The following is a 17594-nucleotide window of genomic DNA, read 5'->3' as shown; positions in this document are numbered from 1 at the left end:
CGTTTGCAATGACCGCATTCGTTCCACTTATACTGCTGATTCATCTGTTGTACTCACCCCTTAGGTGTTCTTGCGACAGAGTTACGTGTTGTTGCTGCAGACTTATGCAAAGTTGTGAAATGCAGTACAGCTGACGCTATACCTCTGTCTTGCACTCTACGAAAGTCTCCGTCTAACACAAACCCGCTTGCTAAGCAATTCTCTCTCGCCTGTTGTGTGTAACCAGGCCATTGCCCCTGCGTGACGACACATTCCGATATATGCGCAATCGTCTTAGCTCTTGGCTAACTTACTGCCTCTGGCTCTCGGCATAGGCAACAAAACTTTGACAATATTCCACGTTTCCAACTCTTTACTATTCTGCGACACTACAGTAGGGCAAGAAGTGTCCAATAGTGTTTAGAATTCCTGAATTGAAGTATCTGGCCACATTCAGAGAGACTTTTCCTGAATATGGAACCGTGCACCATTTATTGAGGTCTTGAGGTGGTGGCTCAAGTACGGTCTGAAGAAGAAAGAAGAGCTTTTGTTTTTCATGTATTATGGGATCCACCAATGCAGGACTGTAGCCATTGCTTGATGCTATTTGTTTAATTGCATTTTATTTAGTATGTGAGTTGTCATCAGTCTTGAGGATGGATATTCGGCAATGTTCATGGAAGTTCCATGGGTCACACTGTTTGATTTATGTAGTGTACTAGGTTTTTTTTCTTTTGATGATGATAATGGTGGTGAGGTCCTATACTCTGAGGAGCACCGCCGTACTAGGCAAGGTCCTAGCAGAGGTGGTTTGCCATTGCCTTCCTCCAAGCATAATGGGGATGAATGATGATGATGATGATGACACAACAACACCCAGTCATCTCGAGGCGGCGCAAGAAGCGAGAATGCTACCGCAGGACCACGAGTGCGGACTTTTTTTTTTTTTTTTTTTTTTTTTTTATGACGCTTAAAAATCCACTTAAGAAAAATTTAGATCAATGTATGAGGACTGTTCACAAAGTAAGGTGACTTTTCAAATTGTGTTTGCAATGTACATTCTATTACCGATTCTTTTTGTTATCTTGGTACACATGTCCCGAACACACATTCACAGTTTCAAGTGTACAACACACTTTCACTTGTTTTTGACAGGTAGAAAAGTTCGACTTGTTTAGTGTGCTTAGCGATTTTTGATTATTATAAAAAAATGGAGCAAAGAATTTGCATCATATTTTGTGTGAAAAATGGAATCCAGTGCTCTAAAACACTTGAAATGTTGAAAGTGGCATACAGTGAGTCTGCTCTACGTAAAAAAAAATGTTTCCTAGTGATACAAGCTCTTCCAACGTGGCTGAGAAGATGCCAATGACGAACCTCACTCTGGACGTCCCAGCACATCAACAACATATGATAACGGTTGAAACTGTGAGGAAAATTAGTTTGGAAAATCGTAGAATTAGTGTAAAAGAAGCTGCCAAGGATGTTGGCATATTGGTCAGCTCATGTCATGCAATATTTTTGGATGTTTTGGGGATGAGATGTGTGTCAGTGAAATCTGTTCCAAAACTTCTCAAGAGCTGTCGCATGAGCATCGCTCAGGAGCTCTTGAATGACATCAGTGATGATTCTGATTTGCTGAAAAGGGTCATAACTGTTGACAAAACATGAGTTTAAATTTAAGACATCAAAACCAAAGCCCAATGGAAGCACCCAGAGAGCCAAGACTGAAAAAAATGTACATCAAGTTCGTTCAAATGTCAAAGTTTTGCTCACTGTTTTTTTTTTTCCAATTACTGTGGTGTGGTGCATCATGAATTTTTGCCTCAAGGTCATATGGTCAATAAGGAGTATTACCTTGATGTTATGCACTGTTTACGAGAAGCAGAACACGAAAAACGTCTGGAATTGTGGAAAAACAAATCATGGCTTTTGCATCATGACAATGCACCTGCGCATTTGTCGTTGCTTGTGAGAGGTTTTTGGGCAAAAACAACACGACAATCATGCCTCAGTCACTATATTCACCAGATTTGGCCCCCTGCTACTTTTTCCTGTTCCCAAAACTGAAGAGGCCTATAAAAAGACGAAAATTTTCACCAATTGAGGAAATAAAAACTGCATCGCTAGATGCAGGCTGTACCAAAAAGTGCTTCAAGGATTGGAAGAAGCATTGACACAAGTGTATTGTATCTGAGGGGGATTACTTTGAAGGGGACAAAATGAATATTGATGAATGAATAAATATTTTTTCATAAATATGTAAGTCACCTTACTTTTTGAACAATCTCATATTTATTTCTAGGTGCTCAAAGCTTCATTGTGTTATTGACATACCTACAAATTTTTAAATTACTTCCTCTGCATTTTAGAAAAAGTAATACAGAACCTTTTGGGGCACATAACTCTCTCTCTCATTTGTCAGTATTTGGAGAAGCAGTATTAACAGACTCAAAGGCTCAGGTAAGGTCACAAAAGCTTTCTGATACACACATTATGTTATCGAAACAACTGCTAACTTTTAGACCAATTTATGTATTGTACAGGTTGTGCAGCAGCCTTTTCTTAAACCACGCTGGCTGCATAAAATAATGTTGGGGGATGAATTATAAATTTATATCCGACGACATGCTGCTCTTTCAAATATTTTTGAAAAAATTGGTAACAATGAGAGAACTATAGTTTCCCATTTCATCTTGTTTGCCTTTTTTATGAGTTGGCTGAACTTCAGCATATTTTAATTGATCTGGAAAACATTCCTGTTCAGAAGACTGACTGATTATGATGAAGCATGGATGTGCAATGTTATGACAGACGATTTTTACTATTCTAGTGGGAAACTCATACCAACCCACTGAGTTTAAATTTTTAAGGGACATTATGATATTGATTACATCAGAGCCTGAAACACAGGAAACTTGAAACATGAACATTTTCTCTCTGTCATACTACAATTTGTACTTGGTGGTAAGCAGTCACTTATTACAACTAATTCACATATAGCACTGGGATCTGTAACAGCTCTACCATTTATTATTATTATTATTATTATTATTATTATTATTATTATTTTGGAGGGGCATTTTCTCTCCATTTCATTGTCAACTTCACTTCTTATAACAGACGAAGCAGCTTTTGATTTCTTTTTACCGTTCGAAATTAATCTGTTGTTTGCAATATGCTTTGCTATTTTAACTACCTAGGCAAATATTTCTTTGTAAGTGTATATATATTTAAGAAATTTAGAGTTTAAGTTAACTTTCAATGCTATATGCAGTTTCTTTTCTTAATGCTAAACATTCTAATTATTTTTGCTTCCCATGATTTACTTTCATGAGACCCAGTCCATAGTGTGACAAATGGGAAGCATTTGCTGAACACACCTATGAATTTGGATGGAAAGTTATTGTAATTGTCATGTGGATCAGTCCCTGTGAAATCTACCAATGGTCTGGTTCTTCCCATCTAAGATTTTGATATTTTTTGTGTGAGTAGTAGGAGTTGTTTGCGTGAAGAATCTCAAATTCAATTTTTTTTTTTTTTTGACCATTCGTTTTTGAGTTAATAATTTTTGAAGATTCCAAAGTTATGCAATTTTTGTCACCTTCTGATTCCTTAAAATGGCTGTATCACGAAAGCTACTTGCTTTACAGACCTGAGATTTGTACAAATTTATTCAGTTTCTTGTAAGATTAAAAATATGTGCTACTTTACTATGTTCATAAGAAATGTAAATTTTCCAAAACATATTTTTTTAAATTCTTAAAATTTCAGAATCCAAATTTTGCTTGTTTTAAAATGGTACATAGTACATACCAGTATACACTATTTGTAAATGTGTATGCCAAATTTCATGATGGTGTACCAATGGGAAAATATTAAAATAAATTGTCTCTTACTAGTAAGTGCAGCTCCCAGGAATAGTCAGTAGGACTGCATACTTATTTAGAAGTTGTAATGGAAACTTTAAATCACAAGCACAATATAAGTTTGTCAACTCACTGTTATGTTTCATTTAATGACAGTTTATTGTGTTATTAGAATTTAAAGTTTGTACTGATCTTCCCAGGTTAATAGTGAAAATATTTGAACATACAACATAACACAAGGTGCTCAAGAAACACTACAAATAATTTACTTGACTGTACCTGTCTTTTACAAATACATATATAGTAACTAATATTAGTAATTAAACACTCGTGTAGCTGTTACTGTTTAACAATGAGTTGTTCAAAGGCCTTTCAGTGAGAAATTTTATACTCATCTTCAATCATAAAAACATTATAATGGTCTAGTTACAGCCATTATACTATAAGATAATTATTGTATTATTCTTTTACAGTACATTACCTAGTCCTCTAAAGCAAAAGTGACAGATTATTGACACAACAACATATTCTTTTGCAACATAATCTGCGAGGCTTTTCGCAACTCTTTGTTTAATAGTCTGTATGTTCTTCCAGTGGCAGTTGAAAGACGTAATTTACAAAGTATGAAGTTCTCTCGGACAGACAACTCATCTGGTCTTCTTAAATATGAAAAAGAACAAGCTGTTCCACAAGGATGCATAAATAATAGGTTTACTTCTGCTTCTTGTTCATCTCTTGACAGCACACAACCCGTTCATCATTTGTCTTCCTAAGCACAAGTAACAAATCCTGTAATCTGTTCAAAATGCTTGTCATCTGCTTCTAGATACACCTGAATTTTAAGAACATCAATGTCTTCAAAAGCAGAAACAACTTTCGCTTTAACCTTGTCTTTGTTCAAAGAAATGAATGCATGGTATTTCTTAGTCCCTGTGGCTGTTACGGCTTCATAAAATCTTTATGCCCATATTCTTTCTTCTGCTGCATGCTCGCCAACACCTTTACATGCTTCCTTTCCATGTGAAGTAGTGTAAAAATGCTGTTCTGCCTCAAATCCTTCAAAATCTTCAGAATGCTCACACATGTTGGAAGATTTTTTTTAATTCTTATATTGAGCTGCTGAACCACCACTGTCATAATATTTTTTTTCTCAAATTAGGAAGAAAATCAAGTTTTATAAACTCTATACACTTTTTTTTGGAACACAGGTATCAGTACTATGTCTTGTGTCAAACTGTCTCATCTAAAAACAAAACTTTTGTTGATGAAGATATTTCTTTCTTTATTTCAATTTTTCGTCTCATAACAAACAAAATGCTCTGTGGCCACAAAACTGTTCCAATGCAACCCTTGGGTTTCATCTTGAAGCACTATAGAATAATTTTCAGCAAAATCACATGCAACAACAGCTTCACTCTGCATAAATGAGGATTTCTTTACATAAAAAAGCATAAACAGTTTTGTTAGCTGTGTACAAAAATCTTATATGAGCTGCTCTCATGACAGTCTGAAATAAGCAGCAGTCAACAGTAATCCACTATTTGTAAAATTTGTTTTCTATCATTTCCTCTTCAAGTGCAGAAATCAAGGCATCTTTATAAAGGTGCTTGCATCAATGCATTACTCACATTCATTTCTGAACCACTGAGTATTTGGTGGGTTGCACATAATTTTGAACATGCAGTGTTTGTATGAGGGAAGTGTGCTTTCATATTCTGGTATGGTGACCTTGCTCAAAGTTTGTGCCAGCTATTATTAGTTTCACATTTAGATAGTTGCACAAATGCGGAGTGTCTCCCATTTCCTCCAAATATATTGCAATTTTTTGGTCTTAATTAAATAAATTTTGAGAATCTAATTTAGACCTGTGTGTAATTTGCTTTGTAAAATTTATACACTTTGATTAAGTTTCCTAAAATTAATCTTTTTTGAGAGAGCATAGGCTTGGCATATGCTACAATTTGGTTGTATCTTTCCATAAGATTCTTTGCTCTGCGTTAAAACCAGTTCAGGTTTTCTTTCTTTAGATAATTTCAGCCTACATCAAATGTAGATTTTCATTTCTTCTTCAGTACCCAAGTTTCATACATCCAAGAAGTTCCATTTATGAGCTCCTTATTCAACCAGTGTGAGTTTCTCTTTAAAGTATTACAATAAAATTTTGACCACTTTTTACCCAAAATTAGTTTTCTTCTTAAGAAACAAATGACAGATAAATCACAGGCATAAAAAAGATGAAACCTACAAGATACATGAAAATGTAAAATTGATTAGTTAAAAATTATATTAAAACATTAATTGCGAAGAGCAAAAAAAGATAGCACTTTTTTTTAAATAACATTTTACAAACTTAGGAATGTAGTACAGTGATGATTAGTGCTGGTGTCCTCAGATTGTAGCAAAACTTATTGCATTCTGTGTAAAATGCCACTACTACTATTTCAGAGAGGCTGCTTGTGTGTGTCTGACTCATGCATCACATGTACTGCATTCCAGCAACTTCCTCCTCTTTCCCCCTCCAGTGCACTGTTAAATTTGTTACAGCAGCTGATTTTTATTGAAGTACATTATTGTGTCAGTAGAAGTGACTGTTTTTGTTTTACTGTTATATATTGGTATTATTTATTTTCTATTGTGTTACATCTACATCTATATCTCTATTCATACTCTACAAACCACCATGAAGTGCATGACAGAGGATATGTCCAACTGTACCAGTTTTAGGATTTCTTTGCACTCCATTCACATATGTAGTGCAGGAGGTATGATTGTTTGAATGCCTCTGTGTGTGTGTGTCTGCCAGTTCAATTTCTTCAGTATCTTTGTGACATTCTCCCATAGATCAAACAAAACTATGAGCACTCATGCTGCCATTCTCTGTTACGTTCAATAACCCTATGTTAGTCCTACATGGAATGGGTCCCACACACTTGAACAATATTCTACAATCAGTCACATGAGTGATTTCTAAGCAATCTCCTTTAGGAAAGATTGGGCTTCTCCAGTATTCCAACAATAAAACAAAGTCTACCAGCTGCTTTACCCACAACTGGACCTAGGTGATCGTTCCATTTCATATACCTACAAAGTGTTACACCTAGCTACTTGTATGGCCTGGCCAATTACAACAGTGACTCATTGATATTGTAGTCATAGGGTGCTATGGTTTTTTTCTTTTTCTGTGACAAGTGCAATTTTACATTTTTTAACATTTAAAGCAGGTTGCCAATCTTTGCACCACTTTGAAATCTTATCAAGATCTTACTCAATATCATGCAGTATCTTTCAGGCAGTACTTCATTACAGGTAACCGCATCTCTGCAAAAGGACTGAGGTTAGTATTAATATTGTCTGCAAGGTCATTAATACACAATATGAACAACAAGGATCCCAACACTCTTCCCTGGGGCACATACGAAGTTATTTCTACATCTGATGATGACTTTCCATCCAATATAACATGCTGTGCCCTCCCTACCATAATGTCCTCAATTCAGTTATAAATTTCACTTGAGACCCCATGTGATTGTACTTTTCACAGTAAAGTGTAGGTGTGGTACTGAGTCAAATGCTTTTCTGAAATCAAGAAATACTGCGTCCACCTGACTGCCTCGATCCAAAGCTTTCAGCAAGTCGTGTCAGAAAAGTGCGTGTTGGGTTTCACATGATCAGCATCCTGATTGGCATGGAATAAATCATTCTGTTTGAGGTATTCAAGATACCTCCTTATGTTTAAGCTCAGAAAATGTTCTAAGAATCTACAACAAATTTATGTCAAGGATAGTTGGCAATGGGTTTGAGGATCACTTCTACTACCCATATTGTAGGCGAGTGTGACCTGTACTTGTTTCCAATAACTGGCCATGGTTTTTTGTTCGAGGGATCTCCAATAGTTCATAGTTAGAAGAGGGGCTAATTCAGCCACAAATTCATTGTAGAATGTGATAGGGATTCCTTCAGGTCCTGGAGATTTGTTCGATTTTAATGATTTCAACTGTTTCTCAACACCACTGACACTAAGTTATATTTCACACAACTTTTCAGTGGTACAAAGATTAAATTGGAGTAGTTCTCCTGGTTTTCCTTTGCAAAGGAAGATTTGAAAATGGAGTTAAGCATTTCAGATTTCTCTTTGCTACTGTCAATTTCAGCTCCTGTCTCATTTGGAAGAGGCTGGACATTAGCACTGGTGCTTTATTAATGAGCAGAATTTCTTTGGGTTTTGTACAAGATCATTTGACAATATTCTGTTATGGTAGGTACAAAAAAACACATATCGCTCTCCTGACAGCCAAATGCATCTCTCTGTCTATAGGTCTTTGCTTTGTTTTTACCTATTATTCATTCAGTACTATCTGTTTCTTTAAATGTTTCTTCACAGTGACTGTTTACCGTGGAGGGTCCCTCCCATTATGAACTGTTCTGCTGGGTACATATCTATCCAGTGCATGATCAATTATTACCTTAAATATTCTTTTAAACTTGAGCCATAGTTCCTCTACATGCTACTGCTCTATGCTGAAAGTTTAAAGTTCCTCACAGAGATATGACACTACTGATTTTTTATCTAGATTACTGAACATACATATCTTTCTGCTTGATTTAGTTGTCCTTTATACTTTGGCAATCATTGTGACCACAACTGTGCCATGGTCACTGATACCAGTTTCAATGTGGATGTCCTCAAAGAGGTCAGATCTATTTGTTGCCATTAAATCAATTACATTTCCATCATAAGTGAGCTTCCAAACTAACTGTTCTAGGTAGTTTTCATAGAGGGCATTTAATAATGTTTCATATGTTGTCTTACCATGCCCACCAATAACTGTAATTTTCCCAATTGATTATTGGATGATTAAAGCCTCCACCAATAATTACAATATGATTGGGGATCTTACATAAAAGTGATCTGAGGTTTTCTCTGAAGTTCTCGGTTACATCAAGAGATGAGTCTGATGGACAACAGAAGGACCCAGTCATCATTATATGTCCACCCCTGATACTGAGTCTTGCTCGAACAATCTCACACGCAACTTCAACTCCTGCCTCAGTGGATCTGAGTTTCTTCTCTACAGCAACAAATACACCACCTCCATTTCCCAGTTGCCTACCGTTCCAATATATACATAAATTTTCCCTAGTAATCTCACTGTTATCAATTCCAGGTTTCGACCAGCTTTCTGTACCTAGTATTATGTGAGCTTCGCTGCTTTTCATGAGCCCTTCAAACTCTGGCACTTTGTTGTGAATCCTTCAGCAGTTTACAATTAGGATTTTAATACTCTCACCCATGGGAGGCATTTCTTTCAATCACATGCTGATACTTCTGGATTTCCTACAGCTATTGTAATCTGGACTGGATGGAGAGTCGCCTAATCCAAAATCACATTTGTGTGAATCCCCACACATTCAGCTCCCTGAGTTGCAGCATTTGATATGTAATGCACACCTGACCTGTAGAAGAGAAGCCTACAGTTCTCAACCTCGTGGCCCAAGTCCAGGAAGTCGCAACCTAGCTTGTCACAGAACCTCCGAAGTCCTTCCACTTGACTCAGAACACCCAAGTATAAAATTGGTGCCCCAATGACAAGCAACATTTGTTCCAAAGTGCACCACAATCTGCAGTTGGTTGCACCCTGTTCCCTCAATGGCTGTTGGAATAGCCTCTGCAACATGTTGAAAGAGACCCCCAGGAATATACACTGAGTACACCTGGTGTCCTCTGCACTCCCTTGCTGCCATTTCCCTAGGGGGTGTCATCATTTTCTGTGTGTCTGAACTGTTGATGATTAATAGGCCCTACCCTTTTGTGTTTGGCTCCTCTTGACACCAGACAAATCAGGTTTCACCAAAAAAATTCTGTGAAATCTTATGGGACTAAACTGCTAAGGTCATCAGTCTCTAAGCTTACACACTACTTAACCTAAATTATCCTAAAGACAAACACACACACACACACCCATGCCCGAGGGAGGACTCGAACCTCAGCCAGGACCAGCCTCACAGTCCGTGACTGCAGCGCCTTAGACTGCTTGGCTAATTCCGCCCCAGGTTTCACCAAAACAGTGAAGTGAATCCCACAGGCTCAGTTTCAGTGAAAGACAGCACCTCAAACTTGTTGGTTAGGAGTACTGGTAAAATTCCCTCCCTGGTCTGCATCCACCTTGAACATGACACCTAACTCTGCCACTGAAACACCACTTGCAGACAAATGGATGACTAATGACACTAATGACAGATCCCATACTTTCTGCTGAAGTGACAGGATGTACAGGAGTGGACAGTACTTGAGCCACCTTTGGTACCAGCAACACAGGCACATAACTCTCACGAGCCCTGTCAACCATCTCATTCCGTGTTTGAGAACAGCATTCATGGTTGGTCTGCATTTTAACTGGTGCCATGTGTTACAGAGCAATGAACAAATTACTTTAAATTAAACTTCCTGGCAGATTAAAACTGTGTGCCATACCGAGACTTGAACTCACAACCTTTGCCTTTCACGGGCAAGTGCTCTACCAACTGAGCTACCCAAGCACGACTCACGCCCCGTCCTCACAGCTTTACTTCTACCAGTATCTCATCTCCTACCTTCCAAACTTTACAGAAGCTCTCCTGCAGGAGAGCTTCTCACAGCTTTACTTCTACCAGTATCTTGTCTCCTACCTTCCAAACTTTACAGAAGCTCTCCTGCAGGAGAGACGAGATACTGGTATAAGTATAGCTGTGAGGATGGGACGTGAGTCATGCTTGGGTAGTTCAGTTGGTAGAGCACTTGCCCGCAAAAGGCAAAGGTCCCGAGTTCGAGTCTTTGTCCGGCACACAGTTTTAATCTGCCAGGGAGTTTCATATCAGCGCACACTCCGCTGCAGAGTGAAAATTTCATTCTACTTTAAATTAATCTGTTGAGCTAAAAAGTTCCAAAGTCCCTATAAGAATTGAAACAAATACACAAAATGAGATTAATATTAAGGCAACAAAAAACTATGGTAAAAATTACTAGTATCCTAAAATATTTTGAGGTTAATTATTGTTGTTAGTAAACTGAAAAACAGAGTTAATTTACTATTAATGTAGGTAATATATAGGGCTACTTCTCTTCAAGAGAAAACTAGATGTAACACAATATGTTAGAACATTAACTAAACCACAAATGCTGATTTACTAAAAAGTAGATTCTGCAGAAGACAATGATAGCTTCCGAAAAAACCCAAAAAATGCCTTTTTATTTGTGTTGATATACAACAAAATTCAGGAGTGAACTATTCTTTGGCAGTAAATGTGAACCACAAATGCTGACTTACTATGAATTAAGTAAAAAATAGGAAACAAAATTAAAAGTTATATAAAAAGGAAAAGACGTAATATGACTTACATTATTTAGGTGCTTGTATTGTATTTTTACCACATTGTAAAAATCATAAACTCTAGTCTGTTTAGTTAGTACACAAGAATTTAATTTTAAATTGAGGAATGTAGTGTGCTATTGTCGAGAAAGGTGGCGGATATTTGATGAAGCCCACACCAGACGACAGCAGACCAATCTTAGCCGACGCCAACTCCGGGACGACGAAGATGAACAAGAAGATGAGGGGGCAAGACAACGTAGGTCACCATCGCTACAAGCTAGCCGCTGGAGAGGAAGCTCCACAACATGCTAATCAAGGTCTCCATCACCGTTTAGAAGCTCCAGCCAATAACCTAGCTGCCGCAACCTGGAGAACTAAATGGTGCGACCTTCCTTGGAGGTGAGGCCGCTGAAGAGAAAAATCCTCCGCCATTGATCACTATGGAAATGATAGGAAACTGTCGATATCCTCATGAATGGCCAACCAGCCTAAGCTCTTGTGGAGAATGGAGCATCATACTCAGTCATTTCGGAGAAGTACTATTGCCAGTTGCAGAAAACCGTATTCGTCGACAACAAAACATCTCTGCTGAAGGTGGCTAATGGGAAATATGTAAAACCTAGAGGAAAATGTGTCGTTCATGTGGGTATAAGTGGCCATACACAGCCATTAGAATTCATCGTCTTACAAGAGTGTAGTAATGACGTCATTCTCGGATGTGACTTTTTGAAAGCTTCTCAAGCAATTACAGATTGTGGTCACTCGAAGATTATGCTAGAAGAGATGAGATACTGTGGACAGGAAGATGCGCATCCAGATGTGTGGAGACTATGTGTGCTGGATGAAGTGATCACTCCTGCAGTCAGCGCTAGAAAGTTACTGACATGTGTCATGCCATGCATCAACCCATGGAACTTTTAGTGGAATGTAAGAGAAGCATACCACTGAAGAATAACTTGGTCACCCCAGCCTCTGTCGTCTCGTTTAAGAATGGATTCGGTGAATTGTGGATAGCTAACTGTCGCCAAGAACCACAGATCCTTCCAAGACGCATGTGCATAGCAAACGCTGAACCATTAATTGCAGAACAGCTGAGCATCATAAAAACCTCCCATGCCAAGTCTATGGACAAAATTAGCACTACCACTACAACACAAGATCTAGCTTGACTATCACCAGATCTCACTAAGAAACAACAGAAGAAGTTACTTGCCATTTTCAAGATTCTCTGAATGCTTCAATCCACAAGTGAAGAGCAAATTAGACAAATCAACCAATAAGTCAGAGAGCATACCATGTGTCAGCAACAGAACGTCAAATAATTTGCGACGAGGTAGAGAAAATGATGAAGAATGACATCATTCAGCCTTCGCAGAGCCCATGGTCATCACCAGTGGTTCTCGTCAGGAAGGACGGCATTTGGTGCTTTTGTGTTGATTACAGGAAGCTTAATAAGATAACTAAAAAGGACATTTACCCTCTTCCATGAATTTACGATACACTAGATTGTCTGAAGGGGGCTAAGTTTTTCTCAACCATGGACATGTACTCGGGATACTGGCAAATCGAAGTAGATGAGGCTGATCATGAGAAAACTGCGTTCATCACCTCTGATTGCCTGTATGAGGTAATGTCATTTGGTTTGTGTAATGCACCAGCAACTTTTGAAAAGATGATGAAAAATCTTCTACTTCACCTGAAGTGGTTGATGTGTCTTTGTTATTTAGATGACATTATAGTGTTCTCAGAGACATTTGATGAACATATAAAAAGACTGAGGCCTGTTCTTAAGTGTCTCCAACTAGGCAGACTGAAACTTAATCCAAGAAAGTGTCTCTTTGGAGCAAAAGAAATCAAATTACCTGGACACATTGTGTCAAACGAAGGTGTGCAGCCAGACCCAGAAAAGGTGAGCTCTATAATGGAATTTCCTATTCCTAAAAGTATTAGAGATGTGAGAAGCTTCCTTGGATTACGTTCTTATTACTGTCGTTTCATCAAAGACTTTTGTATCAAAGCCAGGCCACTCCACGAGTTGTCAAAAGCCGATGCTAAATTTATCTCGGGTGGTGCTCAACAAGATTCTTTCGATCTGCTGTGACAAGCTCTGACAACTGACCCTGTACTTGGTCTGTATGATGAGAGAGCACCTACAGAACTACACACAGATGCCAGTGGGTATGGGATCGGTGCTGTTCTGGTGCAGATTTCGGATGGAAAAGAGAAGGTTATAGCCAATGCTTCTTGCTGTGATCTGGACCATGTGCAAATTTCGACAGTATCTCTATGATGATGATTATGATGATTTGATTGTGGAGGGCTCTACTGTGCGGCTATCAGTGCCCGTAGAAATTCCCTACCTTTGCTCATCCCAATCTCGCCACTTTCATGAATGAGAATGAAATGATTAAGACAACACAAACACCCAGTCATCTCGAGTATCTCTATGGAAGGCCATTCACAGTTGTTACAGACCATCATTCACTTTGTTGGTTGACAGGTCTTGAGGATCTAACAGGACGACTTGCCAGGTGGCCACTACATCTTCAAGAGTATGACATTACCATACTGTACAAAAGTGGAAGAAAACACAAAGATGCCTACTGTCTCTCAAGAAACCCTGCACAAGACCATCAAGATTTTGATGAAGATAGTGACCGTCTCGCTGCACTCCAGGATCTCTCTGTTGAGCAGAAGAAGGATGGCAAGATATCTCAAATTATGTTTGCCTTAAATCGGTCAGGGGGATGTGAAAGGACAATTTAAGGAAGTTAATGGATAGCTTTGCAAGAAAAACTTTGATCCGTTTGGAAAGACGTGGCTACCGGTGATTCCTAAACACATGAGCTTAGATGTTCTACAGAAAAATCCATGACACACCTGAGGCCGGTCGTTTAGGATTTATTAAGACATACGACACTGTCCACAAGAGATTTTTCTGGCCAGGTTTATTTAGTAGTGTCTGTCACTATGTGTCTCACTGTCAAGAATGCCAGAGGAGAAAGGCAATTCCTCAGTAACCACCTGGCCGAATCATACAAATTCCATCAGCCGAAATGCCTCTCCAGCATGTTGGGATTGGCATCTTCGGATGATTTCCAACGTTTGCTAGTGGCAATAGATGGATTATTGTTTGCACTGATTATCTGACACACTATGCCATTACAAAAGCCATTAAAACAGCCGAAGCTTTCGAGGTAGCCAAATACATTGTAGAAGACATTGTATTAAAACACAGTGCCCCAAGGTCGTTAATTACTGGATGAAGGGAAAGTTTTTCAATCGAATCTTGTGACAGAGATAAACTGTCGGTGCAACATAACTCATCACATGATGACTGCCTACTATCCACAAAGTAACGGGCTTACTGAAAGCCTTAATAAGACCTGGGCCGACATGCTATCAATGTTCGTTAATGTTGAGCAGAGCAACTGGGATGAGGTGCTACCTTTCGTGACGTTTGGCTACAACACCACCAAACAAGACACCACAGGATTATGCCATTTTCCCTGGTACATGGGTGTGAGGCGACGACAACGATGGACACTGTTTCCATTACATCCTGATGACATGGATGACGACTACATCGGCCAGGTGTTAACCAGAGCGCAGCAGTTAGTTTTATTCTGCATGCTGCAGGCTCAAGAAAATGATCGCCAAAGGTATGTGCGAGCCACAGCCCTGTTGTTTACCAGCCTGGTGACCTCGTCTGGATCTTCACTCCTGTTCGGAAGGTTGGTCTCTCAGAGAAACTCCTCAGGTGCTACTTTGGACCTTACAAGGTTGTAAGACAATTGTCTGATGTTACTTATGAAGTTGAAGATTTCAACCCCCCCCCCCCCTCCCACACACACACACACACACACACACACACACACACACACACACAAGACGACAAAAGATCAGAGATACGGTCAATGTCCTTCGAATGAAGCCCTATAAGGATCCTGCAACCCAAGGTAAATTCGAAGCTCCAGCGACAGGCAACAAGCAGATAGGTGATGAAGAATGTAGTAGCAAGGGAAGTTCTAAGAAGATCACCGCCAGGGCAAACATCAGTCATCGGGAGTCGGAGTATGCAGGACTGATGACTCGTTCCTGGACTAGGAGGACGTAACACCTAGACGCTGTTCTCTTAAGGAGAGAGCAATGTCGCAGAGGAAGCTGAGTAGCACAGTCGCCATAGTGTAGTGGTTATATACTACACTGTTGCATGGAGGGTTGCGAGTTCAAAACTCACCTCAACTGTAAAATATTGATTTCTATATTCGGTTCAAGTACATTCTAGAAGTATCAACAAATGTCAAGAATCATTGTACTGGAATGTTCTGTAGCTGTATATATACAGTACGTGTTTTGGCCAGAGGCAGTTCACTCTTGTATGTGCAAGTGCTGAATAAACCTTTGTTAAGTGAAGTTAGTGTTCAAATATGGCAAAAATCACAAAAAATTGGGAAATTCAAGAATTTCAAACCCAAAAACAAAATTCCAAAGCACCTACAATTTTGGATTTTACCTAATTTTGATAAGTAGAATAAAATGACAAAAAAATTACAAAATTCTAAATCAACCAGGTTGAAATTTATTTTTTTATTCATTGATTTCACATGGATTGACCCATCTGTTGAAATGTGTTTACTGACTGGCCACATGGTGAGGCTTAGGTTTTTAATAAATACCCCCGCACTTTCTTGATTGAAGTTCCTACATCTTTTGTTGTGCAGCAGGAATATAATTTTGATAGTGATACAAATAAAGCTGCATGGTCTAATACTCCTAAATCTAGAACAAAGTTTTATTTTATACTGCACTTGTAACTACTTACAATAGCATCAATTCATGTTGTAGCAGTAGGTGTAACTCCTGTGCATTGATCAAAATTTAGATTTAGTCAATTTCTGGCTTTAAATATGGAGCAGATTTGTCATCACTTCTTATATCTATATTGAAGTCAGCAGATATATAAGTAGTTTCTTAGATTTTCAGTTTTTATTTTATGTAACAATGTTTCAAATGTATCCATGAATACAGAGCTTATGTGGTAACCAGGGATACAATACATACTGACGGATAACTTTCAAATGTAAGTTCAATATCAGGTTAAGGACTGGACTAATAGGAGACATCAAATCTTTCTGAAAGTTTGTGGCAGATTAAAACTGTGTCCCAGACTGGTCCTTGAACTTGGAACATTTGCCCTTCATGAGAAAGTGCTATCGAAGCACGACTCATGATCCACTCTCACAGTTTTACTTCTGCCAGTATCTCATCTCCTACCATTCAAACTTCACAGAAGTTCTTCTGCATACCTTGCAGGACTAGCACTCCTGGGAAAAAGGATACCGTGGAGACACGGCTCAGCCACAGCTCCAGAACGAATTTTTCACTCTGCAGCAATATGTGTGCTGATATGAATCTTCCAGCCAAATGCGCCCCAGGTATGAGTCCTGGTTTAGCACAGTTTTAATCTAACAAGAAGTTTCAAATCAGTGTACACTTCGCTGCAGAATGAAAATTCATTCTGGAGTCAAAGTCTCTCTCACAGGAAATAGGCAAGAAACTGCTTATAAAATTGTAAGTACTGGCTTTAGGATCGAATTAACACCCACGCCCCACAAAGAACAGGAAATATAATTTCGGCTTAATAACAATATGCATGTTGGGTATAGTTAATCATTTTTTTTCCATTTGCATCTGTGATTGGAATATGTGACGCAATAAAATGTGTCACCGTTGTGTACTTTACAGTGAGTCACAGACCATCATAATTGCAGATGTTACCGAGAGCTTTTCTTATGCATAAAAGTAAGCTATTACCCAGACTGAACGTTATAGCTGGTAACGTTCTTTTAGACGTGTTTAGCTTACAGTAGGTCTTTAATCCTGTTTAACGGCAAAATTATTAAGCCTACGACCCGTATAGAGTAAAGAAGATGAAAATCATTTACCTGATGCAAATTCTTGTAGGCGTTTTCTCTTCGCGTTTAATGCACGCTGCATACCCGATTCGAATGATTCTAACATTTTACTAACTTCATCATCCAAGTTTAAATTTAAAGTATCTTCGTCAGCTTGTATGGGATACGTGTCCTCCGCTGCTCTTTTTCTCACAGGCCTAACATTTTCCATCGGTTTTATGGGCATCTTGACTGGCTTTGATTCCAATAAATCATCGTCTGAGAGATCACTGATCGCATCTGAAACTGCAGACTTCTTTTGAGGGAATGACGCTTTTTTAAAACCAGCTTTCGGCATGTTTCCTTCGAATTTTTCAAACTTGCCGCTACGATTTACCCTGCAATCCAAAGATCAAAGATGTATCAATGTTCAAAATTTCAAATCTTTGAAAATGCGTTTCATGTAATCAGAGAGAATCGAGGTAAATTTGAGGAATTAA

At 38.6% G+C, this 17594-nt stretch overlaps 1 protein-coding gene across 2 annotated transcripts in view; it reads right to left on the bottom strand.

Moving 5' to 3' along the window:
• The window catches only part of LOC126187120 (synaptonemal complex protein 3-like), a 165729-nt gene extending 148159 nt beyond the window's left edge, over positions 1-17570 (bottom strand). For both annotated transcript variants that reach the window (XM_049928268.1, XM_049928270.1), the window contains exon 1: positions 17146-17570. In XM_049928268.1, the coding sequence (XP_049784225.1) occupies positions 17146-17452 (307 nt within the window). In that variant the 5' untranslated portion in view covers positions 17453-17570. The remainder of the gene's footprint in view (positions 1-17145) is intronic.
• Between the last annotated feature and the right edge of the window lie 24 nt (positions 17571-17594).

The sequence above is a fragment of the Schistocerca cancellata genome, chromosome 1 (genome assembly GCF_023864275.1).
Source record: "Schistocerca cancellata isolate TAMUIC-IGC-003103 chromosome 1, iqSchCanc2.1, whole genome shotgun sequence".
Lineage (NCBI taxonomy): Eukaryota > Metazoa > Arthropoda > Insecta > Orthoptera > Acrididae > Schistocerca > Schistocerca cancellata.
The sequence above is the reverse complement of the archived record's forward strand: the minus strand, read 5'-3'. Positions and strand labels throughout refer to the sequence as shown.